This window comes from Scatophagus argus, chromosome 18 (assembly GCF_020382885.2).
Source record: "Scatophagus argus isolate fScaArg1 chromosome 18, fScaArg1.pri, whole genome shotgun sequence".
Lineage (NCBI taxonomy): Eukaryota > Metazoa > Chordata > Actinopteri > Scatophagidae > Scatophagus > Scatophagus argus.
Window position 1 is genome coordinate 2,914,643 of NC_058510.1, and position 27,719 is coordinate 2,942,361.

A 27,719-nucleotide genomic window follows, 5' to 3' on the forward strand; every position below is an offset into this window, starting at 1 on the left:
ATTCGTAACCGTGCACATGCAAAATATGAAAAATTATATAGTAATTAAAAAGACAGTATGGAAGACTCGAAGGCTGCATAAGGAAGTGTTTCTTTCATATGTTTGATGTATTGAACCTTTAGAGGATTTTAGATACACAAATTAACTTTATACATTAATATTTAGTATGTGGGATGTCTCCAGGCAACAGAAAGTACTGTGAAAGAGTTGATGCCTCTTGTTGTAGTGCCTCTACACACTTCAAAATGTAAGAAGCCTTTGATTCTATGATCAGAGAATCTATGTATAGATAAAAACATGCAGGAGCGCACATGCACACACACACACACACACGCACACGCACACTCTCACACTCCACAGCACCTCTCTCAAGACACACACACTAGCCTAGTTTACCTTGAGACAAGGGAAGGAGTGGAGGCAGTAGAGCAAAACCGAGAACGTCGACAGGGAGGGGGAAAAAATGAGAACTGGAGAGAAAAGGATGGAAATAGAATAAGAAAACAGGGAGAGGGGGAGGCAAGCAAGAAAGAAAGCACGAGAGAAATTGAAAGCGGTAGAGAGAGGGAATCGACGGGAGAGAAGAGGAAAGGGGAACAAGATGTTAATGACAAGCAGGAGAGAAAAGAGGGGGAAAAATAGAAATAAAGGAGGAGGGAGGGAGGGAGAGAGAGAGAGAGAGAGACAGCTGGGGGTTCATGCTTACGTCAAAGAGGTGTGGGCATGTCACTCAACAAAGAGGTTCAAACATCAAGGGACTCCATTGTAGTGGAGGAGAAATGGGAAGAGAGGTGTGGAGCTTTAGGTTTATCTGTCAAAGCAAACGTAGGAGTGAAACACTCCCTCACAGTCTCTCTTTGCTCCATCTTTTGCCCTTTCGGACCTCTCCCCTCCATCACCCGTCTCTCGTACCTAACAGGGAGCAGTTTACTCTGTGCCTCTGTGACTTTTTGACACGTCAGGGTGTGCTGGGTGGAGATGTCGTTTGCTTTCAGACATGATACATAACACGTACACAGGAGATTAAGCGGCACACTCAAACACAGATATCACGTATACTGCAGGTGTGGAACTGGTTCATTTCCCAAACGTAAAGCTGAATGAACTGTTCTCTCCGCTTGTTTAAAAAATTCACTGCTTAGGTGGGTTTACTGTGACTCAACACCCCCTCGAAAATCTTGCTTTAGCTTACCTCCAGCGGTTTGACTTCTCACCTTGCTGCAGTGATGAACAGGTGTACTCTGGGATCTTTCAGCCAGGAAAGCTGGTGAAACAATGCATCTCGGTCTGGTGTTAAGCAGAGCTCAAAGTTCTGTGGAGTTCAGTGTTCACTTAACTATCTCTTCATTAATTCAAGTACATTCTGTCTGCTCTTTCACAGTGGGATGGCGTGGGTCCCTTTCCAGACACGGCAGAGCCCCCCAAAGGGGTTCAAATGCTGTGGCACCCCACAATCGTCAAGCCCTACCTCACCCTGCTGTCTGAATGCTCCAATCCCGACACCCTGGAGGGAGCAGCTGGGGCTCTGCAGAACCTGGCCGCAGGCAGCTGGAAGGTAATGACTGGAGTAAAAATGTTTCCCAACACCCCGTGATTATACTCCTTCCCGAAGAGTGCAATCATGTAAATATACTGTAAACCACATTCAGTATATGACAGTTGTGAGTATTTTACAGTGATGTAAAATTGAGGCTCACGCTGCTCTTGCAGTCATTTTACTTCAGTGTTAAAAAGCGTAAACACACTGAAAACCAAAAACGTGAAGGTGTGTTGTTCATTAGTATGAATGGGGGGGATTCATCATGAAGTGGTCCTAACTCAGCTGTGTGGCGAAAGCAGGGACACAGTTTTGCTTTGTTTTTATTTGTGCAAAGAACTGAAACGTCTTCTGCCTCCATACCATTAGCGAACTTCATATCTGCATGAAAGGATTACATCAATAATAAAGCACTTCTAGTTAATAAAAAGTAATCTGGTCATGATAGCTTTTTAGTGAGGGATGCTAATTTTACAGGCTGGCCTTGCTGGTTAGTAAATGTATTTTCATGGCAGACAAACATCCACTGACATGTTAACAGGGGTTCGATAACGACACGACACTAAGGCAGGCTGGGTGGGTGCAAGCAAACATTTTCGTAAACCCGATCACCTGGTTAAAGTTCACTTCCAACTTTAATACAATTCAGAGGCTGATTTGGTTGCATTAAATGTCACAGCCCAGAAAATAAACAACTCAAAGACAAACAGTTGGAATAATGTTCTATTTACTTGCTACACCATCCTGCTGGCTTTGAAATGTTTTTCAGCCCAATTCCATTTTACAACCATTTTATGTGTTCTATAGTATATAATATTGTTCAGTAGGAATGCAATAACTATAATAATGTAAAGGCTCCAAGCCTGAGCACCCCGGGGAGTGGAACCAGGGTTCAACAGCAGCTGACTGATGGAAGCAGCTAGATGGTAATAATGTGTGAGTCATGCAGTCATATTGGAGAGTGTTGGTGAGGGCAGATTTAGCCTTGAGGGAGGTGTATAGAAGGGTAAAAGGCAGAAAGTGTGAGAGCATGACCTTGGAACGACTTTGGAATCATAAAAATGCTTCAGAAGTTGCTAGTTGTAAATCTGAGAACATTGATGGAAATGTTTATATGGTCTGAAAATGCTCGGTCAAAGGTTACGCTGCTTTTGCTATGCATGAAAACTCAAGAGGGAGTAACGGACAGGGAAGCCCACCGTGGTGGATGTCTCTGGTCCTGTAAATGTGTGTAGGAGGCGATTGTGTGTCTGATTTTAGTGAGTATTTCCATCTGTAGTACAATGGGCAGCGTATCTGAGAAAGAAGGAGATGGAAGAGGAGGCTGGAGAACGACAAGGGAGAAGGAGGAAATGATGGGGGCAGGTGGTCTTCAGGAAATCACATTTTCTATTTTGGATCCTTATTATGTCTGTGTGTGTGTGTGCATGCATGTGCGCGCACGTGCCTGTGTGCTTTGTTGTGTCTCCTTCAAACAAGCTCCCTCTCCTGACTTTGTGAGTTTCCAAAGAAGCTGTGTTGGCGTACTGCTGGCACAGTCTGCGTTCTGTTCTCTGAGCTCTTGGTTCAGACATATGATAATTTCCCTCTGAGGGTGAATTATTTCCCAAAATGATGAACCATAGTTTGCGCATATTGTCTCTATGAAAAAGAAAACACTAGGTTTTAATCTTACATAATCTGGATCAGTAAAAATTTTTTTTAACTTGACACTTACTGGTGTCTGTTCTTGGGTTGTGTTTAGCAGAACCCCAGTCTGCTTCAGTTGACCCACAAGACGGCACCACTTGAGCTGTTTAGGGTTGAAGAAGTGGTCCATTTAAGCATGCCTTGACTGTTATTGAAGAAGGATAGAGCAGTTCAAAGCTCTTCTCTCAGGTTCATATAATTCACCCTCTTACAGCATATCACTTGTGAGTCAGTGTAATGCTTTGGCCGCTCTCATATGCCCCTGAATGTAATATCTCCCACTCAACCACTGTGCGTTGTCTGTCCTTTTTCCTACCACGGTCGCTTTGTTTACGGTCTGTCTCTGTTTGAAAAAAGAAGAGGATGAAAATCAACAGCATGGTGACAGTGGAAGAATAAAAACAACTGGTCTCTGCGAATAAAGAGAGTAGTTCTGGTGTTTTGCCATGTAATTTATTTTGCTGTGTTGACACCACCACTTAATCAACTATAGGGCCACTAGCTCCATGGCTAACTGAGCTAACTGTAGCTATAGTCACAGCCAAAGATGACTTGCATTCAGTTTTTTGTTTGCTTTCATTATATTCCAGTTTGGGCTCACTTTGATCTTAAATCCTGCGTGTAGAACCTTGACTTTAAACATGTCCCTCCTTCATTGTGGCCAGTTTTACCCATCATCCCTCTGCTCTCTCCCTGGCAGTGGTCGGTTTACATCCGGGCTGCTGTGCGCAAGGAGAAAGGCCTTCCCATCCTGGTGGAGTTACTGAGGATAGACAACGACAAGGTGGTGTGTGCCGTGGCCACTGCTCTCAGAAATATGGCCCTGGACATCAGGAACAAGGAGCTCATCGGTGAGTGCTGGCATCTCCAGGAGTTGGTGTTTGGTGGTGAAATGTGGACGAAATCATCACACAGATTACTGGCATTTTTATCTGTATCAAGTTACATGACATTAGATCTGAATTTATGCTTGTTTACAGTCTCTGTTGTTTGTTTATGAAGCCCACTTTCATCTCTAATTGCATTTTCTAGCAGCTGATCTGCTGTGGTCTGGTTCTGTCAAGAGCTTGTGTTCAAGTGATGTAGCACAAGGGTTAAAAGCCTGTAGCCAGCTGCACCAATTAAAAGCCTATGGTCAGATTTGCCCTTTAGCACTGAGCTATGTTATGGCCCATCAAGTACTGTTGTTGATTGGAACTATTAATCACAAACTAGGAACAAGTCTATATAACGAGGTGGACTTTTAAGTGAGGCTTTGCATGAGCTCATAGTGTTTTACAGCTGTCATTCATTACTACACCGTGATGATGGTGGTGTTGTGGAAACTGCTGCAATTCTCTTTCAAGTATCGGGGAAAGTCGTTTTACATAATAATCTAATTAACTAAGACCCAGGTTTGTTGTGAGAAAATTAGGCTAATGAAGACAGACTGTGCAGGGTTGTGAGTGAGGAGAATAATCTGGTAGTTAGGATGTATTTAAGAGAGACAGGCTGCAGAAAGAGGGAGACTGGGAGCGAAGAGATGATCGAATCAAAGGCTTGTGTTGGGCTTTGAACTGCACACTGTGGTAATGAGTGAGCCCCAGTCAGGCTAACTGACTGGCAGCATTGCCACATCTGTGGACGAGTCATCACTAGTTAACCTGACACTTTAAGACACTTTTATATTGTGTGTGTGTGTGTGTGCATGTGTGTATACGGTGGGTGCCTTTGTGACATCATCCCTCTTCGTCTCTGGTATCTGATTATCTCAGCTTCCTGGTGGGCTCAGCAGTTTCTATAGCAACCCTGCTACCCTCTGTCTCAGGCGAGGGGCTTCTGGAGCCGCTTGCCAGGGTGTTGTAACAGAGACTAGGAATGCCGCCAACAAAGCTCAACACGCCCATACGGCGATGGTCTGGCTGTCTCACAGCAGCAGATTACAGGATAATTGAAACCTACGCACAAAGACACTTATCAGTCCAATGTGAATGTTATTTGTTGATGCTTGTTTGTTTGTTTACTTTCTTCATTGCACCTGCAAGTGCGTCAGAAAATCATATGAAGAAAAGTAATAATTTAACTGCACTTGATTTAAGTCAACTGAGTGTGTCACCATTTCCTCTGCCACATCATATGACTAACAAAGTTACGGCATAGTCATATGGTTTTATATTTTTGGTTTTAATTGAATGTTGTGATATTCACAGTTCAGTCAGTACTCTGACAGAAGACAAATAAAAAATCTCCATTTGACCTTTCACAATGAGAACGGTGTATGTTTGCTCCGGAAATCACTCAAGCGTTCTCTGACTGATTAAAATATTAGAGCTAGTTGGTGATTTCTTTTACTTTTAGTAGTTTATAGCCATTAGTTTCCAAATTATGGAGAGAGAAGCCAATGCTGTAATGAATGTGCACTTCACAGAGAGGAAGGAAAGACATGCAGGCTGATTAAATAATGTCTTCACTTGCAAATTCACAAGGGAAATCTGTTCAGTTTTGTTTGGTATTTTCATTTGAACATACACTTGACTTATTCAGCTCCATGGTAACTAGTTTAAATTCTGCATGTGATTAGCTCTTCAGTGTTATTTCTGACACTTAAGCGACAGACAATAAGACGTGACGGAGGCAAATTAATAGAAGCAAGAAAGAAAGACAAAATGAGGGGTGTCACACATCATCACTCCTCTGTAGCATATTTTAGCATGTTGTAAGTGTCTGTATACGTCCAGCAGTATGAGAGCAACATGGGCATCCCATGCCATTGCTTGTTTCAGAAACATTGTTGTGGTTTTACAGCCTGGTTGTAAAAAATGAGCTAAAAGCATTTGGAACCTGTGTGGAGTAGCACAGTGTGCTGCTGATTCTCAGTGGGATAGTAGCTGCACAAAACCTTCTCATGGCATCATTTCTTCAATATTAAAATTGCTAATTGTACCTAGTAAGGCAATGATGACTGGCTGGATCTGTTTATTTAGCTAACAGCCATGATTTCAATAGTTGCATAAAATTCATTAGTATCAGTGGAATAAACAATCAGCTCAGAATCAGCTCACAAATCATCTTCTGTTCCCAACTGCTGAGACCGCCAAATGGAGAACGAGCCAGTGAGAGGCAGAGTTAATGACACACGGTGACACAGAGAGACAAAAAGACTCAGAGATCCAGGGAGAAAAGAGGAGGAGAACGGTGCGAGGGATCACTCGGGGCCGAGTCTTCGCTTTTGGCAGGGTGTGAGATGATGCGTGTCGACAGAAAAGAGGTAGAGGCCTGGCACTCCTATGAGACGAGCTCCAGTTGGCCCGTGTTCTAAAGCTTTATTCACCGCGGTGGCTCTAACCTCTTGAGTCAAACACCTTTCCACCACGCACTTCTGCAAAACAACAGTTTAACACAAAGCGACAAAACCATTTCAAAGAGCGGTTTGCTGATCTTTGTCAGATCAGAGTTCCACCTGATTATATGATTTTGTATGGCTAATCAAGAGTGCATCGCCTCTTTTCCAAAAAACAAAAACCAAATCTGCGCCTCTTAACACTTGTGCTGTGGTGTGTCACAAGCTGTCAGTGCCGGTAAGTTTGCAGCATCACCGTGGGGGGAAATGATAGTTTGCATGAGAACTCAACAGAGTGAGAGGAGATGAGAATCAGCTTTCACACACAATAACCTCAGAGTGTCAAATCCACTGGAAAGCACTGCATGATTGGACGGCGGCAAGACAAGCAAGACAGGCTGGAGACGGATATGGAGGAAGAGCAGAGAGAGGACAAGTCAGGCCAGGGAGGCTGAGCAAGGATAGTAAGAAGAGAGAGCAGTGGATGCTAAAGAGCATATGTGTGCTTACATTCCAGTCCCACTGTAATGTGATTTGGTGCCATATTGATGTCACCGAGAATCGTTCTTCTCATCTGTCAATGTTTTTGTCTCTCTGCTGATTTCACCTACTTCATAGTTTATGATTTGCATAATGCACTGTACGCCTGTGTAGCAATAAATGAGTCCCATTCACTGCTACACCGTCTGTCAGCGCAATTCTTCCCCATTTACTTACAGATGGTAATTTGACACACATGAATTGGGAACAGCACTGGAATGCCAAAAAAGACGCTGTATTTTTTCAAACACAGAAACCATTTACTGAAGGTTCCCTTTAACTGATGCTGTGCAGCCAAATCCAAACCAAAGTTGGTGGTTAATGAAAAGGTGATTACTGCAAAAATGTGTATCAATTTAATACGTTTAATGAGTTAATTAAACAGTCTTTTGTGCGAGGTGACTGGCTCCAGCAGCTAAATCGAACCAAGTCTCTGGATTCTGCAGGAGTTTAATTTAAATTCCGGACATGAATTCCTGATATGAAGTTACATACTGCGGATTGCTTTAAATATTTGGAGGTGAAACTTTTTACACTTTTCAAACAAACACGTCATACTTTAGATTCAGGATATTTAGATGGTGCAAAGTTTTTTTTTAATCCTACATCAATCTACAAGTCAGTTATTAGCAAATCAAAAGCATTATTTAATATTAACAATGTACACATACTTTGGAGGTGCAACATTCAAGACGAATCAAACTCTAACCAGTCGGGCTTTAAATACCAGATCTGTTGGCCACCTCCCTGCATTTGGACTACAGTAATCAAACTACAGCATCAAACAGAGCTCTGCATGGCTTACTTGAAAGTGGCTCAAGACCACCTCTTTCATGTGAATCAAGGGGCGCTTGTTTTGGTGCATGTTTGCTCCAAGTCTGATCAAGATATTCTCATGTGTGATAGGTTGCAGAAGCTTCACAGTTCAGTTTGAATCACATCAAATGAAAACACCTTCGGAATACCAATAACACACTTTTTTTTTGATTGCGTACTGATTGCAGAAGACACCCTATATTTGTCTGCTTTCTGAAAAAAAGAAAAAAGTATTAAAAAAAAAACTCAAATCAAAATCTGTCTGAAACAGTAAGTGGTGAACTTGTTTTGTGAAAGTTAAAGGCAAAGTGCTGAAGCCTCCTTAAACCGTGATATCAATAAAGGCAACGCTGTATCAGTGATATAAAATATGTGAAAGTCTATGTTTTCTCCTTTCCTGTCTTCTTTTATTCCTTCTCCTCCTCTTTCTTTGTCTTCTTCTCGTGTCTCAAAACACCTTGTGTTGGCTTAAGCCTCCCCTCCCCTCCCACTCTCCACCCCTCTTTTTCTCTTTCTCCACCCCTCCACCCCTCTTTCTGTCTCTCCCCCTTTCCCTCCTCGTTTCTTATCTGTTTATCCCCCTCTCCTCCCGTCTCCTTTCCATGCAGACATGGGCTCATAACGCCTCCCCTATCCCTCCCTCTCGCTGTCTCTCGCTCTTTGTGTCCCGTGCTGATGACATCAATGCTGGGGAGTGTTGCTGTGGAAACCGAAGCACTGCGCCACAGGGATGTCACTAATTGCATGATTGCAAACTTGTGTGCCTGCGTGAGTGTGTGTGTGAGTTCGAGTTCAAGTACTGTTATACACAGATGCAAAAAGGTTGCAGAAATATCACCCGTTCCAAGCCTCTTACACACTCACATTGCAGTGAAAGCTTGCACTATGCATGGGGCAAATACATAACATGCTTATCCCACCATCAGGATTCCTGGCCACACTAAGTATTTTTAGATCACCAGAGAGAGTGCATTTTGTGTTTTCCTCACCGCCAACTTTTACATATCTTTTGCCTTCCCGGCTGTCAACAGATTGCAATGTGGTAAGCATAAACAACTTCGCAAAGCTAACAGGCCAAAAGACAGAGTGACCGTGTCCACTGACTCACACTAAGTCGACACACTCTTCGCCGCCCCTGTTGCTGCGGAACTTGATGAGATTTCAGTGTCGCCTTCGGGATGAATCTCTTGCGTGTGAGGGTCTGGCATGATTTTTATCCGTGCACTTTGTTCTCTAGCGTTCTCCTTTCTCTTCTCCAGTCTGGGAGCATGACACAAAATGAAACGGAGAACAATAAAGAGATACAGAGGGAGGGAGAGAAGGGGCTGTCAAGCGATGATGGGATTTTTTTTGTATTAGAGCTGCCCCCCCAGGATCTGACTCGCATTCAGGTGACCCCAGAAGGTGCACAGATTCATGCAATTTTTTGTCATCTGAAGGTGTCAGATGACATAATCGAAATTGTGCCTCCATGATTTTATCCAATAAAAGAATCCAGCTGATGATCATCAACAAGCTGTGTGGCGTAACTTTTTCTAACCATCACAACGGGAATTCTCTCTCACTGCGAGTGTGTGCATGAATACATCATGTTTGTGTGTGCGTGCATCAAAACATCCTGCCACGCAGGCATCTTCTTCATGTCAGCAAAATGTCTTTAATGAAGCCACAGGTTCCTTGCAGGGGAGGAAACCATCCCCTGCCTCGCCCCCCTCCGTCCCCCCCACCCCTCTTTGCAGTTTGTGCTGTAAACCTGTCACCCACAGACATCAAAGGGAGACACACGGAGGGCGAGATATAACTGGTGTGAAAAGCACCGAACACAGGAAGGTGGAATATTTTACGATTTGGAAAGCAACAGCATTTCATTTTCCAATTTTCCTTCATTTCTAACCTTTTCAAACCTGGTGTCTGTACTCTCCTCTGCATCTGCATTTTAATCATTTATTTATATATTTATCTGTTGACAAGTAAAAGGGAATACACCTCACTGTCGTGGGGAAGCAGACTGTCTTCGGAGGTCATTTCTACGTTTTGGCTCGATGAGGATGAGAGGATGTTGATAACTGGTGACTGCAGGGTGTGTTTCTTTGTTTGTGTGTGTGTTCAGACTTCAGAACTAGAATGGTGTGGGTTTTTACAGTTCAGTTTTTAGGATTATTGTAAGTGGAAAATAAGTAAAATTGGTTTCAATAAACCCCCCTCCCTCCTCCCTGAGCGTTGACATCAGTGTCTGAGAATATCTCCAGGGTTTGTGCGTTGATATGATTTCAGTGTTTAGTCTCATATGCAGTTTGAGCTCTCGGAGGCTAACACCCAAGTACCCTAACCACATCACTTTTTTGTTTTCAATAAAGAAATATTCCCACAGAACAGAAACTGAAAGCCTGTTGGTTTGAATCTGGCGCCCCCTGTCGATGAGGTGCTGTACTACTGATTAAATCACCCCTGTGAAAGCGCCTCAAGTCACACAAAGATGCTGAAACACTAGTTTTATCACTCAATATTTTAATAGCATGGCACCTCATAATCATTCCACGTTTCAAATTTAGCTGATTTCAGATCAACACGACAGAGTAACAACATTTGACATTCAGTTAAGAGAAGGGATAAAAGAGAAGGGATAAAAATACAGCATACTTTCCAAGTAAAAATCAAACTCTTCAGTGATGCACATGAATAGACCTGCAGTGTTCATATTAGTCCTTTAAGACAACAGTTCTCACACTGACAGTTTCTTTCTTCGCAGTCCTCAACAGGTTGTGGACTCATCTACCTAATGGTTGTCTAATATGTCTTTCTTTGTAACAAAGGCTTTTATTCAGCCTACACCATATTCATTGAACCCTGAGAGGCTTTAGAAACATAACATCGCCAGTAGCTTTTGATACCAGTAAGCGCACAGTCGCCCACCTCAGGGACCCCAATGCATTCACTGATAATTGTGTATTAACCATCCTTTATTCTGAGACAGTCGGATGCCACAACCAATCAAGCCATTTCATCTTTCCCCACATCTCCCTGAGACAATTACCTCCAATTTTACTTCAATAACACTCTCCCTTCTCCGTCAGTAAACAATCAAATCGCTCTATTGTTGAGGGTAATTGGATCTCTTTAAATCAAATCAGCCATTATGGCCCTGATGAAGCATGCCCTGCTCAGCGGGAGTTAGTAACACATGAGGGAATGCAGCACAGGAATATATTACCAGCTCTGCCTCCCAGGTGAAGGTGGCTATTTTGGATCAGTAGTGTAATACAGGTTTATTAGACTGTGCAGTGATTAGCACAGGCCTTGTTCCTGTCCTTGAGGACGTGTTCCAGGTGTAGCTCACATCTCAGAGACAAGAGTAGAGGGGAGGTTGTACTGCAGCATGTGCAGGTGCTGTCCATGCCACAGCAGGACTTTAAAGTGGAAAGAGTTGCTGCCTACTCATAATTTAAAAAAAGAAAGAAAAAAGGTCCATCTTAATTTCCCCCTCAGACTATGTGACCACTGTGATTTCACAGGAATTATTGTTTCCTGACGTCCCTAATGGTTTATCTATTTGTTTAGTAGATGTTAAAGCCCAGTATCTTAACAAAAATGTCTTCATTAGGGCGATGAGCACATCAGAAGATTTGGCTTTTAAAATGTGTTGAATTTTGCATTGACGTTAGGAAAGTGCAGCCACTCCCTCTCATTTATATTAATCTATAATTTATCAATACGCCTCTTGCAGGCTCAGGGTATCATAGTGTCTGTATGTCGGAAAGAGGCCAGATTTTATTTGACTAAAGTGGTGTCTGAGCACAGCTTTGCTTCAGTGTAGTTGAGGCATTATGTTTTCGAGTTGTCCATTCGGTCGCTCCCCTCTGTGCTCCTCTGTAAAAATAAAAAAAAGTGAAGACATTTCACCAAAGAACACTTATATTAAATTCCTTCCAAGTCTTAACTGCATATATTATGTGAGTCTGTACAGACGTTAATATAAACTGCGGCCTGACTGGTTTGTGGAGGTATACAGCAACATGGTGATAATCCTAGTTTATGTGTATGGCACTAATATTTGTTCTATGATAAAACTTTGTGAGCTGACAAAAAAAAATACAATAAAACCCCCAAGAGACAACAAAAATGACATCAGAGATAAAAACATCTCACATCAAAACAAACGAGTCTGAAGAAGTATCCCAAAACAAAACAAACAAGCCAAAAACTAAAGCAAACAACCAGAAAACAAGATAATGAGCAATATGTATATTCAGGTGATATGTGTGTGATGTGCATGCGCAGGTGAGGTGGTGTGTGAGGCTTTTGGGCGTGTGTGAGGTATCAGGAGGCAGCGTCCTCCTCTAACACGCTGTGTGATTAAAAGGGGCGTAGATAACGAGGGCGTCTCTCTGATTCTTCAGCTATCGAGACGTTTCACATCGCATTTGTGTCAGCATACACTGTAAGCTAACCTTCCTGTTTGTTTCCTCAGTTTTTGTGTCCTTGAGTCATCCTTCCTGTTCCTCTTCTTCCTCTGTCAAACGTGGGTGCCTACAGTGATGTTTTACTCCTCCTTCAGAGGTCCTCTTCCCCTCTCTCCTTCCATATCATCTTCTCCACGCGGCACTCGCCCCCTGTGGGTTGATTGTGATGACGTTGCAGAGACTGAGAGCGATATGCACTCGTGCGCACACACACACACACTTATGCAGGCATATTTTTGAGATATGCTGATAGAGCATCTGCTTCTAAGCGGGAAATGCTTCCATTCACATTGCAAGGCTCAGTGCTCAATCTTGATTTATTGCTCGAATCCCATTTTTTTGTTTGACTGCTCACATTGTTATTTAAATGTGGCCAATATCAGATTCCAGTGTGAACATTGTGTGGTGACGGTCCCAAACTGACTCAAAAGAACAAAAACACAGAATGGAAATAAACATGGAGGCCACTGAAGTCAGTGGTTGCGGTTTTGTTTAGTTGATGTGCAGTGGAGACCAACGCATTCTTGAGCAGAAGATAACAAGGACGAAGTTTTTAATTAAGGTTTTGCTGCAGCTACTTCTGTATGGCATTGTGTGTGTTTGAATGCGTGGTCAGAGTCAGGAGTGGTGGGGTTGTGAAGAATTCCATGTCGATCTGTATTTGATTTTGGAACACATATGAAAGTGGCCAGTCAGAATTGAGAAGATCAAATTCCATCATGTCATGTGTGAGCCAAAAGAAAATCAGATTTGGGCCACTCTGTCTTTGGAGAAACATACACAAGGATATGCCTCTCATAGATTTAATATTCATCGTTGTACTCTTACTCTTCACCCTGCTATTATTATTACTGGATTCCCTTCAGTCAGTCAGTTGATAAATTAGTCACTCACTCAATCAGTCAGTCAGTCAATCAATAAATTGTTAGTCATTCACGCAGTAAATTATCTGGCAGTCAGTCAGTAAATTAGTCATGCAGTCAGTCAGTAAATAATTCACTCACTCACTCAGAAATTAGTCACATCATTAAATCAAGAAAGCAAGTAAATGTATCAGTCAGTCACCAGCCAGTAAATCAGTCAGGAAAGGAATCTGATTCAAGTCAGTCAAATAATGAGTCTTCATCTCAGCACGCAGCTTAACTTTGTCCTCCCAGCCAAAAGACAATGGCCGCTTGACCTCCGCTCAGTCTGCCAGTCTGCGATAACACTCGACCAATTAACTCCGTCCTCCATGTGCGTCTCCACAAACGTGCCTAAATTCAAGTGTATGACAACAAGGTTTGTTGCACAAGGGCATACTTATAATTGTGCATTGTTCTTCTGTGCGTGCGTGTTCCCTGACGTGATGAAGGTTGATAGTGTCATCTGAGTTTCAGCCCTTCGCAGATCACTATCAGATGGATTAACGACCAGGCTGTAGGGACTCCTGGCATATCCCAGTGATGGATTGATGGATGGATAGATTTTAAGCTCTGGTGTAGTTCAGACTGCGTTCTACATGTGAAGGAACAAATCAAGGCTGTTTCAGTGTTTCAGTTAATGAATTCAAAGTGGCACTGGGGCTGCAGAAGATGAGAGCTCTGATTGAGAGTGGCAGGTCGATAGGTGTTCTTATACTCTTTAAAATGAATTGTTTGGAAATATTATTTCACAACTGCTGTGAAGAAATCCAGAAGTATTTTCCTCTTACTGCAGATTGAGTGTTATGGCCTCAGTTTTCTCAGCTCCCATATAGGATGTAATGGTCCCCTTGAAGATAATTCAACAGAATAGCACTTCCTGTTTTTATCTACTTTATCTAATCCAGCATGCCTGTGAAGAGCTTGCATTTGTAAAACTTAGAAGGCGAGAGTGACTCGCACTGTTTTAAGTGGGATGCTTTGTCACACCCTGCAACATGTCATGGAGACAAGATGAGGAGGTTTTGTTAAAAAAAAAAGTTAAAAACCCACAGTTCACCCACTGCTGATTGTTAGGCATTCACCTCTGCATCCAAATGGATTCTTTATCTGGAACATGACTTGATGCGTCAGGTTAAGTGTAATCGACAGGTTTTTTGATGGTCAGGGCATTGCTTACCCCCAGACTGCCACTCATGTTTGATGAACCTCCTCAGGCAGCGCCATCACCTCTTCCCTCTCATCTCCTCCATTCCTCTCCTGTCCTCCGCTCTTCCACTTGTCACCTATTTGCTTCAGTCTCTGCTGGAGTGGCCCTTCTTCTCAGTCATCTTCACATCTGCTGATCTCACACTCACAAGTAACTTCACTGTGAGTGGTTGAAAGGTTTCCTCACATGTGTCCTAGCTAATTTGCATAGTAAATATATATAGTAAATATATATATATGTGAAATACATGCCTGCCTGTGTGGGCATTTAAATATACACCAACATACTGTTCTCATCTAATCTCAACTCAGTCATTCTACATTAATATCTTGTCTTAACCCTGTTTGATCTAAGACCAACATGACACATACTCCTCACACCTTAAACTCTTCTTCACTCAGATGTTATCACCTCCATCTGCTCCACCTTCTCACCGGCTGAGTTTATGGGTTTCCTATCCAACAGCATCTCTTGCACTTCTTAATTACTCCCTTTCTTTGTTGCTTCGATCTCTCCAACAATCCATTCTTTGAATGTCAGGGTTGTTTTTTTTTTCATTTTCTTCATATGCCAGGCTTTTCACAGAAATACCACTAGTCGCCCCTTTTATTGGATTCTCAGCATGTCTGCATTAGTGTCTGTGCGTCAGAGGATTTTCAGTGTGCCCTCACAAGCTACAGCTTTATGAAGTTATCCTAAACACTCACTAGCCACACAAGACATTTTTTAAGAAGACAGCAAAAGGGCATCTTCAGTTTTATGTCCTAGAAATGTATATTATTGAGGTATAGAGTTTTATACTGTACCAGTCATCCATAGCTTCACTCAACATAAATGCTTGTCTAGAATCATTCCTTTGCATTCGAACTGTGAAATGTGCGCAGGATAAATCATGACCATTTTTGTCCCTTTCCTTCATTTTCTCCACACTCTCCAGGTAAATATGCCATGAGAGATTTGATCCATCGGCTACCAGGCAGTAGTAGCAGCAGCAGCAACAACAACGCCACCAGCAGTGGGACCTCCGGGACCACAGGCCCTCCCAGCAAGGCCATGTCAGATGACACAGTTACTGCCATCTGCTGTGCACTGCACGAAGTCATCACCAAGAACATGGAGAACGCCAAAGCACTGCGAGATGCCGGGGGCATAGAAAAACTCATCGGCATCGCTCGCAGCAAAGGAGACAAGTGAGTAAGCCGATGATTTGAGACCAGAACACACAATGAAAGCAAAACCTGCTGCTGAGCTACGGTAGCACCACATTGTTCACCCGTATGGCTTAACATCACTTCAAATTCATTTGCAACAGTTTCAAATTGGGTTCAGCAGAAAACCTGAAAGGGCACTATGAAAACTCTGAGTGCAATCACATAACAGTTTATGTAAAAGTACGTCACATATTTCTACAGAACACAGGTACCCGCACTGCTGTTAAAGTGGTTATTAGATCATGATGATGATTTCTACAGGAAAGATGAAGAACGCTATAAACTCAAGCATCCACTCTTGTTTGCTTGTGTCATTCACATGTGCCTCAGGGAAAGAATGTCACTCAACTGATCAGGGAACAAGGGGACAAGGGGACAAGATGAGAAATCTCTGTAATGAATTGCTGTGGCTTTTCATTGAGTCCTGATTAAACTGCTGAGAACCCAAAATGTGATGCAAAGGCCAAATGGCAAAACAGATTTTCACTGTTGTATTTTGTGCTATAATTGTCAAGACATCAGCACACTGACAGTAGTGACCAGTGCCTTAAGGTGACCACACATCCATCATTTATAACTGTGCCTGCCTTCCCTGTGACCATTCATCCACAGAAGGCAGCTGGAGAACAACAAGAAAGGTGCAGGAGGAATATAACTCCTGTCACCACTGGGTAACCAAGCAGGGCGTTCTGTCTAGCAGCCATGGGCGGGTCGGGGGTTGCCACGAGTGTTATCAGATGGAGGTCAAACGTTCATTTATTGTTATGGAGAGCGAGAGACTCAGTCTATTTGGGGAACTGTGCTCAAGGGTGCCATTACAGAGAGATGAACTGCTGAAAGAAACCTTCATAAGCGCAAATTTCACCATGAGTCTAGTTAGCTGCTAATAGCCCACACATCTTAATTTTCTCAGAATAGGTACACTGAGGATAAATGCTCCTTATCAGCTGAGCCATGTTTACACGATTACACACTTTCAGATTGGGATAATACCCATTACAGTGCTGCCATCGATAACAATTGTTGACCAACTTTGAAAAAGTGGGAGCCAAAAAATACAACATAATGAAAAAGGAGTAACATAAATATTGGTTTATAACCGACATATTTGAAACACTAAATTCTGGTTTCATCTACAAACAGCAGGGTGGTTAGAAATCCCCCTGTTTCTACCTTATTATATTTCTCATAGTTTCACCCTGATGATTGGAATATATTACTTGAGCCAAATCACATGAATAGCAATAATCTTACATTTATGGTGTTTGGCTTGTGTTGTATTTGTTTGTGCTGCAGAATCATTGACTGTTCTCATGTAACAGCAGAGATGAGCATGTTATTTCCTGGGGAATCACTTCATTCATGTGTAATTATGACACATTATATGGGACAAACCTTTTCATTATTGAATTCAGGTGTGGTATGGGGCTGTTTCTCAGGGTTTGGGCTCGGCCCCTGACTTCCAGTGAAAATCTTAATGCTTCAGCACACCAAGACATTTTGGACAATGCTATGCTTCCAACTTTGTGGCAACAGTTTGTTGAAGGCCCTTTTCTATTCCAGCATGACTGTGCCCCAGTGCACAAAGCAAAGCTCCATAAAGACATGGTTGGATGAGTTTGGTGTGGAAGAACTTGACTGGCCCACACAGAGCCCTGACCTCAACCCCATCCAACACCTTTGGGCTTAACTGGAACGGAGATTGTGAGCCAGGCCTTTTGGTCCAACATCAGTGTGTGACCTCACAAATGCTCTACTGCATGAATGGGCACAAATACCCACAGAAACACTCCAACATGTTGTGGAAAGCCTTCACAGAAGTTATAGCTGCAAAGGGGGGACCAACTCCATGTTAATGTCTGTGTATTTAGAATGCGGTGTCATAAAAGTCCCAACTGGTGTAGTGGTCAAGTGTCCCAATACATTTGTCCACACATCATACATTCTAGTGTATTGTTTGTGGGAGGCTGATGCAGTGGCTTCTTGTTGACACATTCCCTTCAGTTCAATGTCTGAAATACTTCTAACTGGGGAAATGACCTGGTAAGAGGAGAATTTCAGTCAGTTTTGGTTTACAAATGGCAAATGAGCATCTCTTTTGCTTTACTCTTTAGCTTTTTGAGGGGCAGCTCTTAAGAACTGACTTCTACTAGAGCCATTTTTCAGCTAAGTGGCAGGGATGGGACCATCAGTATTGCAGAGAGGGTCATTTTACATTCATCTGGAAACTCTCTGTTTTGTGCAAGGAAAATCATTCTCCTCTGAGAAGAGCAATAGCTCTCTTACTCTTAAAGCCAAATGCCACAGGTCTGCACACATCTTGCGCAGACAGGGGACAGAATAACATAGCAACATAATCTGAAGGAACGGGGACCAGGAGAAATAACTCTCTTTCTTTCTCTCTCTAGACACTCAGCAAAGGTTGTAAAGGCAGCCTCTCAGGTCCTCAGCAGTATGTGGCAGTACAGAGACCTGCGCTCCCTCTACAAGAAGGTAAGATGTAGTTCACAGACTGTAACTCTGAGCCGAAGATTCATTTTCTACTTAACAATGTCATGTATGGTCAAGTATGGCTACTGGCTGATGACACCCACAGTGGATTAACAATTATTTTGATGTCCACCTCTGCAGGGTCTCGCTCATTATGTGATCAGTCTGCTGTCGGCGCATTACACAACAAATTACACACAGTTTAGTTTGTTGTAGAATTTTACATTCTTAGGCTGTCCTGTGAATATGAAAGAAAAAGTTGCAACAGTAATTTTAACATGAACCTAAAACGACAATTAACCCCTTCTTCACACCATCAGATATCTCGCTAGAAGCATAATGTTGTCATAAAATTGCATTTGCAGATTGGTCTCTCTCATGAGGATATGGAGCTGTTGATGTGCAGTGTGAATAAATATATATATTGGATTGTCTGGATACACCAACCAAACAGTAGCACTCATGTTAATTATCAGTACAGTAGGTTTTTGACCGAACATCTTTTTAATTTAAAAACCAATTATGTCCAACTGGCCTCAAACGATCTTTGGATGAACTGTTCAGATGAGAGGTTTTCAGGTGTTGAGGCTGATTCTCTGCTGAATCTATTTAATAAATTGGTTTTGGTTTGACCTCTTTGTTCCCGGCTGAAACATCACCAGCTGAAGTATGCTTTGTTTTCTGGTCAGGACTAATCTTTGTCAGGATTTGCTGTTGTCTCTGAGACTCGCTTTGAACCTCCGCTGGATTAAGCGGCTGCTGAGTTTAGCTAATTCCACCCTGCAATTGACAGCTTAGACAGAGATTGCCAGCGCCTGCCACTGGCTGCCACCATCAGTCAGCAGTTTTTGTGGTATATGGTATTGATTTAGCGTTCACAAAGTATACAAACAGGGAGATAAATGAAGCTTCATTGAAATTTTGTGAGATTAATGAATTAATACAAAACAAATCCAGCAGGGTGATATAAATGTCATCCATATAAAGTTGTTGGAGCAATAGGAACTAAGAATTCGCTACTTTAACATTGTGCTTTTCCAGTCTCCAGTGTGGCCTATAAGATCAGAAGTGATGAAGAAGAGACTGGCAGAGAGGTAGAGCTCCTTCTAAACAGCCTCGGAGTTATCATCTTCATTCAGCCCCTGTAGCCTGCGTGGTTTATGGTGGCAATACGTCGGTGTGTCTTTGTAAATGAGTTCATTTGTGTGTGTAACCAAGTGTTTAGGTGTGTGTATGTGTGTGTGTGGGAAGGCATGCAGGCTTCTGTATGGCTTTAGGTTGCACTATATGCACTTTTGTTGTGTGTGTTTGTGTCTGTGTGCGTGTGTGTGTGTGTGCGTGTGTGTGTATGCTTTCTCCTTCAGGTCAGTCATAACCACCTCCAAACAAAAGAATAATGGGGTTCTGCTGGGCACCATCACAACTGAGCAGCAGTGTTTGCAGAGGCAGAAAGATCAATAACTTTGTGTTAGTCACTAGCCTTTTGTTTTGGGGGGCTTTTCGATGCACACACACACAAGCTAACACTGATGCTTGTGATTATTTATTGCATCATGATAGTCTTAATGCTGCTGGCTACCAGCAAACCACAGCTCATTAATACAATAACCAACCTGTAGCTCACAAAGAACAGCATAAACAAGCAAAAAATGAGAAAACAATATGAGGTCTAGAGAAATGATGATTGGTGTGTGTGCTCCTCTCTCACTCAGACACACTCTTTTTTATCTCTCTCTCTCTCTCTCTCTCTCTCTCTCTCTCTCTCACACACACACACACACACACACACAAACACAGCTGAAAGCCTCTTCCTCCTCCTCCTGCTGCCCCTTTGTTTCTTTTGGAATGACAAACACCCACACACTTGATTAAAAGTAATGACAGATGTTTTGTTCCTTTCACTTGCTGGTAATGAGTGTTGCTGAGTGAATACCTGCCACCAAGGTTATCTGCCATTCAGCGCACTAAAACTTTAGAAACATAATCAACAAGTTATGGTGTGATACTTGGAAATATTAAGTAACACATACCGGGAAGGTGTCCTTGGCTTTCAGTGTGTGGTTCTCATCACTATGGAGGCTAAAAAATAAAAAAGAAGAAGCTGATGACGTGCTCTGGTGCTCGTGAACAGACTATACACACAATTTTAATGCTGAACAGTGCAAACCCTGCAACAAATAATACTTTTAGCTGGCTACCTTCTGAAACCCTGAATTGTACAAGTGTTGCCTTTCATTGCACAATTCTGTATAGTTAAATGTCCCTTTTTTGCATTCTGTTCTGGTGGGAAATATTTATATTATTCAGTGTTGGCCCATATTCATCCTTGCTGATAGACATTCAACAGAACATCAAGAGAGATTATTAGTGCGCCGCAACAAGCTTCACTTCAACAAGTCATTTCATCTTGTGTTATTTTCCTCAGATGATAAACTGGGATTTCCCACTTGAATTTCAAGCACTTAAACTTAAGTTTTCAAAGCTGTTTTCAAAGCTGAAAAAAAATCCTGAAACAACAAGAGCAAGCTGTTGTTCTTTAAAGTAATGAAACCTTTGCGCATTAAGGGTCTTACCGCAGAAGGCCCCTCTCTGCAGCGGCTCTCCGTCAGTCCAAGACTTGTGACTGTTGCTGCAGTCACTTCAGGACAGGCCACCCCATGGCATCAGTGTGTCCTCGCCTCATCCTGACGACTGTATCCCTCTCTTCATTCGTCATCCTCTCATCCCCAGTATTCCACTGAACAGTATCCCCATGTGGCCCCTTGGAGTCTCATCTGCTTCACACTTTCCTAATCATTGCCACTGGATAGCATTACACTCCACTGGATGGCATAACACTCCAGTGATCCGACATGAAGGACATTGGCTTTACACGGCAGCCAAGCCCAACAAAGGTTGTTTCATTCTTTTTTTGGATTATTTATTTATTTGTTTATTTTTTTGTACTCCTCCCTTCTTTGCCCCAAGGGCCCCTTCTTGTCGGAGTAGGATTTAATAAAGACAGATATTAAAGGAAGCAAACAACTTGAAGATTGATTGCAGCATATTTTCAAACAACAAAATGAGTCTCATTTGATCCGATAAGATGTAAACATACATTTCTTGGAAAAAGGAAAAATTACTCACTAAATGGACTTTTTTGCTTCACACCAACATAAAAGAAAACCTCATCCATCATCCTTAAATTACAACAAGATATCATCTGCAGTCTGTCCTGTTGTAACATTTCATCCTAACTCGTCCACCTGTGCTTCATCATAATGTTTGAAAGATCAAGATCTTGTACTGCAGTTCAGACCTCACTGTCATCCAGCACAAGTTTCATTAAAAGCAAGACAAACAATCTAACTCACACTTCTTTGACACTTTGTAAGCAGTTCAGTTCTGCATTATGCCTTAAACTCACTCTAAAAATTGCTTTGAGAGGCTGATAGACACATACCTTACTATTTCCTGCCTGAACTGTGTGAACACAGCCTGGTTAGTGACAAACCAGCCTGATTTTAGAACTGTGGAAATTGTTGCGTTAGAGGATCCACACTTTGACTTTATCATGCGAGTCCAGAGCTCAGTATAAGTGACTTTACTGCTGGTATCCCTGCGTTACGTATTAGGTCATGGGTGTTAAGTGCAGCAAAAATCCTGTTAGCCTCCAATCCAAACATGGATTAGCATACAATTTAGACCAAAGTGGAGTCGGGTGTCTCTGCAGACTGTTTGTGAGCAAAGAGGAAGAAAGACAGTGAAGAGGGGAAAGAAATGGAGGTGAATTCTAGAAAGTTTCACAGTATGAAAATAAGCATGCTTGAGCTGTGTGTGTGTGTGTGTGTGTGTGTGCGTGCGTGCGTGTGGTTTTTGAAAGAGGAGAAAAGTGTTGGGTCAATAATGAGTCAGTTTGAGCTGTGTTGGCAAAGAGTTGTTTGCTTTGAAGTCTCAAAGTAATGAGAGTGGTTTGAAACACACTTTTCAGCGGAGCAAAAGTTATGGGCGTGGATACACATGTATGTTTGCTTCTGTGTGTGTGTGTGAGTTTTTGAAAGTGTGTGTTTTTGCCAAACTACGGTGAGAAGAGTTAATTGCTTCCTACAGCAGTGCCATGGGATCACTCCGAGAGAGAGAGAGAAAGAAGAGAGAACTGCAACGGAGCAGGTTGCCCAGCAGTTTTTGAGGGTGTTAAAATGAAAAGCTGAGGGCCCATAAATTCACAGTAAATCTGCATGAAAATAGCATCTGAGATGACTTTAAAGATCAGCGGGGCAGCAGCCATTGATAAACCAACGCCAAAATCTGTCAGTAGCAACACAAGCACTGACTTTAGGATAAATCATGTATAAAAGTCCCCAGTGTGTTGTAGAACTCTGCTTATACCCGAGTTTATTTGTATTCTTTGACAGGTTGTGTCATTATTCTGTGTGTGTGTGTGTGTGTGTGTGTGTAAGCTACAGGTCATCTTTTAAGTAAGCAACAAATGTACTGACAAGGGATTTCTGTGGAAAGTTGGGACTTGAAACATGGTCACTTTGTAAATGAACCTGTTCTTAATAGGACCAGAAGGACCAGATTGTCAAACATGGGCACTCTCACGTCTTACGCACACACCACACATACGAGCTGAACACTGAATTTCATACTGTGTTCTCAGGCCGCTACACTTTGTCATACCCCTGTTCAGTGCATAATTTCTGCTGGGCTGCCTTGCCTCATTTCTTGATAAATGATCTGGCTGGGAACTTAATCAGAAACTTTCCATCTCTCTCTCTCTCTGTCTCTCTCTCTGTCTCTGTGTCTCTCTCTCACACACACAGACACAAGCACACATATCTTACTCACATCACACGTGCACATCACAAACACACACACACATCACAAACATACACGCACATATGACAGATGGGGTTGAGGGTCAGAGAGCTGCAGTGTTTGTCACACGTGTGACAGTTTTACAATATGTTCCAGGGATGTGTAATCCAATATGTGGGTGTTTTTGTGTGATATAACAGAAATGTGTGTGTGTGGTGTGCATGTGTGAGGTCACTGATTGCACAACCTTTGCAGGATCATTGCATGCATAATGTTCACTAAGTTCCTGTAAGTAAAATTAATACATTTGAAAGTGCTAGAAAGCTTTTGCCACAGATCTTGTAATTTGTTATACTCAGAGCTGTTAAACTGGTTAAGAATGGCCATCTGATTGTAATCAGCCCAGCATTATTCAGTAGGTGCCTTTTCAGGTATTTTTAATAACTGATATTCAAATTTTTGGTTTGTAGAGTTTGTACGGTTTAAGTCTCTCATACCTAAATTGTTAACATTGTTGTGCAGGTGGCCAAGGCATTATGTCCCTCGGTCCCTCCGTCCATCCGTCTGTCGGTATGTTTGTCCTACATCTGCCCGTCTAACCCATTCTCATGAACGTCATATCTGAGGGCATATCTTCAAATTTGGCTCAAATTAATTCAGATTCGAAGATGAAGTGATTAGAATTTGGTCATTAAAGTTCACACATTTTTAGCCATAACTCAAGAATCTATGCAGTAATTATGACAAAATTTCATACAAATGTCTAAAGGGATAAAATGTTTAAATGATCAACTTCACTGTGACATCATAATGTTTTCTGTCTATTATTTAACAGCATGACTCATGAACAGAAGGGCAGGTTGTCACCATTTTTCACATTTGGTCCGATACTGAATTGGAGACGTTAATCCTGGGTGTCCACCTGGACACCGTGTTGATTGTATGGATCTTCTGTGCTGTCTGGTTGAACTTGAATGTATGAATCATCCACATTATAGAATCTGTAGCTTCTTTTATCACAAGCTCATTAGTTTAGAGGATAACTGAGCTTCAGGTGGTTGTAGTTGTTGTTGTTTAGTTCAGTTGTTTATTAGCTCAAACACACATTGCTGGCAAAAAAAATAAAAAATGCAAATATAAAATTATGATATTCTCTTCTTCTAGAGGGAGCTAAAATGAATCCATCACCCACTGCCAAACTGCGCAAACACGATAAGACAGTAAGAGAGAGAGATGAAAAACTCCAGCAGGCAGTGAACCAACCTCAGGCCTCAGAAGCTGCCTCTGTGGTTTCCCGCTGATGTTCACCTGTATTAGACGAGGAGAGACAGGGAGAGTGGGGATGCGCTGAGATAGCTTGTCACTGCGTAGAGGCTAACAGCAGTGCTTTGGGAAGACGCGGAGGAGGAGCTGCAGCACACTCACACAGCATTCTGAAGCACTTACAATAAACACCACAGCAGATTGAAGGTCAACTCCTAAATCTGCTGAACCACAAGCAACCAAAATAAAGAATGCAAAGGTCAGAGGCAGATTATTCCTCTGAGGACGGGCAGGATGTGTGTGAGTGTGAGTGCGAAAAGCGTGAGACAGAGACAGAAAAGGATTGAAGGACTGAAAAAAAAAGACAATGTTCAGTGGTCGCCGAGGCCTGGAGGGGACCCACCGCCTCACTTCACGCCATCATGTGTAACCTTTTACAATTTTTGCCATAATTGCTGTGTGGCATGAGCGCTGCCAGACACACACACTCAAGACCTCATTTGTTGGGGCAGTAATCGCTTTTTACCTCGCAGTCCCACGACCTTCAGCTAAGCATCCAGTGGTGGTGAGGGCAACAGGCAGAATGGTTGCCTAGCGACCGTCTAATTTTTACAGTAGGGGCTGAAAGGAGGGAATGAGTGCGAGAAAGGAGGAGAAGGATGGAAAGAGAAAAACAGAATAGGAGAATAGGTGATAATCAGAAAGGTACGGCTGACATGTTGGTAGCTTACGAGGTGAGGATTCACAGCGCGCACAACAAGCACTGGACCTTGGATATGGTGCAAATGTTGTATAAAAAACTGTCTGATTTGCTCCCGTATGAAATTTTGATGTTGATTTAATATTTATTGAACCATCCAAAGCTCACGAACTGGCTGGTGAGCCAGAAGTTCCAGACGAATGCTGTGCAGCCAATCACATTTCAAACCCACAGAACTTACTTACTTTAAATTCTAGTGAATTTCACAAAGTTTCCAAAGATACCAAGTTTGTCAAACTGACCTATGCAGAATCATGAGTTTTAGTGATTTGTACTGTAAACATCATAAAATCAATAAAGAGTTGCAACAGTCTGATAATGTACAGCATATAATTCTGCCAGACACTGTCGAATCCAATGATTTTTCTAACTTTAAAGTTGTTTGAGAGGGGAAGAAACCGTATGTTAAGGCGTGAAATTCATTAATTAATGTACTGATAACTGTTCCTCATTTTGCTTTCGGGGGGGCTTAAGGACCCCTGTGGATCATTCCTGGACCCCATTTGTCAGCCGCATTTATAGGCAGCAGACCTCACACATCACTCTGCAAAATACATTCATCATTTAATATTCAGCGACTGTGTTCATTTGAGCAGCATGGCAGTTTGACAGTGTCCAATTGCACAGCAATTCCACAGCAGCCCAGTGTACCAGAAGGAAGTTACGTGCTTTATAATGAGATGGGCTGGGGGAGGAAAAGGGAGAAAGAGAATATGAAACAAGGTGAGTGGGAAGACAGAAGGAGTGGTGGATAAATAGATGAAGTAGAAAGCAGGGAGAGATGGCAGAGACTGGAAGTGAGCTACCTTTGAACTACTGTGTCAGAGGATTCGGCTCTCTATTAGTCGTCAGTGCTGTGCCAGGAAATGGGAGTCAGAGGAGGACATGGGAATGTGCTCAGTCCAACCCACTCCCCTCACTCTCTCCCCCTCTCTCTCTCTATAGCTCCCTGTGTGCTCCCCTCCCCTCCCTCTCGTTACCTCTCTCCTCCTCTTGCTATCTTTACCCTCCTGTCATTATTCTCTCTCCATCTCCCTCCTCCGCCTTGCTCTCATTACTTTCTGCCATATTTTGTCTTCCACAGCTTTGGTCCCTCCTCCCTTTCTTTCTGCTCCATGTCCTTCATCTCTCAGCCATCTCATTCTCTCCCTCCTTCTCCTCTTCTTCAGCCAAACTCTGCTAAATTCTGCTCCCACCAAGTACTCGCCGTCACCGCAGTCCAGCCGCTTTGCAGAGCCGAGGCCCACAGACACTAAAGCCGTGACGCAACATGTCCCCATTATCTTTTATCATCTGCTTGTGCTTTGCTTTCAGGGGTAACCAATTATCTTAATGCTAAATTGAATTTGGTTCCAGCTCTGTGATTGTTGTTGACTCTCATAATCCATTTTTATGAAAACGGCTTTGCTCCAATCACTGCTAAACTCATACAGATACAAAGTCATTGGCTTGACGGTAATTATGCTTGTGCAGTCGTTAGTTGTATTAGTTTTTCCTACAAGGACAGTGGAATATTCACCAAGCTCTGGCTTGAGGCAGGCATGTTCATTTGTGGTGCGTGGATGGGTGTATGTGCACATGTGGGTGTTGCTCATTTGTGAGTGCGTCCAGAATCCATTTTTGACTCGCCTACAACAGGTTGGTAAACTCAAGACATCCAGTTTTGAAATTCGTTTTTTCAAGCCGTTGTTTAATGAGTAAAATGTTTAAAAAATGACGAGGGTAACCAAGGAGAGCACGGATGAACTTTCTCCCCCTTGAGCACAGAACAGTCAGGTCTTTCTGATCTGCTTTAAATTCTTCACATTTTATTCTTTATTTCCTAACAGCTCTGTGAGTGAGTGTGTCATACTTGCGTGTCATAGTAAGACAGTAACTCCCAATTGTGTCTAAAACTGTGGTCTCAAACAGTTCTTCTGTGCTTTTGATGGAGTATGTGGTGCATTGTGGGTACATTGAGGGCTTAATACTGATTTCTCTGAAATGTTTGTTTGAAACAACAGGAAGTGACTGCAGAGCTGTTTTTACACCCCTGAAATCATAAAAAGAAACAACTCTTATCAAACACCAGCTGAATATTGCATTTTGTGTTTGTGCAGTTATCACAAACAGTACCCAACTTTTTTCTTTGTTTTTGTGTCTTTGTTTTGCAGGATGGTTACTCCCAGTATCACTTTGTGGGCTCTGCATCAACGATAGAAAGAGACAGACAGAGACCCTACTCCTCCTCACGAACTCCCTCCGTCTCACCCGTCAGGACGTCACCAAATAACCGCTCCGGTGAGGAACACATGACAAGGGTTTGACATCTAGCTCAGCAAGGTCACTCACACTGAAATGAGACCTGAGCTGATGAGACGGAAGTCAATCAGCTGCCTTTAGGGTTCAAGGTCTTGTGATAGGATTCAAGATGTTGAACTATTCAAGTGACAGGATTATTTAGATCTCTCTTCTTCTCTTTTGTCTCCTCGTTAGGGGATGGATTTAGTCCAGCAAAAGCTGCAAGGATACAAGTAAGAATGCACACATGTGCATATCTATGTGGGGCATGAGTACAACCAGGGGGTATAGGAGTCACATGTCTTTAATGAGCTATAATTCATACATTAGCCAGTATCAACATTTACCAGTCAATCAGTCTTTACACCCGAGCTAAATAACTGTTAGCGTCTGTGCTCGCCACCCACAAGCTTTCATGCTGTAAAGTATGATTATCGTTAGC

At 42.5% G+C, this 27,719-nt stretch overlaps 1 protein-coding gene across 9 annotated transcripts in view; it reads left to right on the forward strand.

Annotated features, from left to right (window-relative positions):
- The window catches only part of ctnnd2a (catenin (cadherin-associated protein), delta 2a), a 222,589-nt gene that overhangs the window by 188,117 nt on the left and 6,753 nt on the right, over window positions 1-27,719 (forward strand). For all 9 annotated transcript variants that reach the window (XR_006841506.1, XR_006841504.1, XR_006841505.1 and 6 more), the window contains 5 exons: window positions 1,382-1,555; window positions 3,927-4,077; window positions 15,411-15,663; window positions 18,093-18,177; window positions 27,151-27,277. Coding sequence is in view for 6 of the 9 variants with exons in the window: in XM_046372048.1 (XP_046228004.1) it covers window positions 1,382-1,555; window positions 3,927-4,077; window positions 15,411-15,663; window positions 18,093-18,177; window positions 27,151-27,277 (790 nt within the window). In the remaining 3 variants the exon portion in view is untranslated. The remainder of the gene's footprint in view (window positions 1-1,381; window positions 1,556-3,926; window positions 4,078-15,410; window positions 15,664-18,092; window positions 18,178-27,150; window positions 27,278-27,719) is intronic.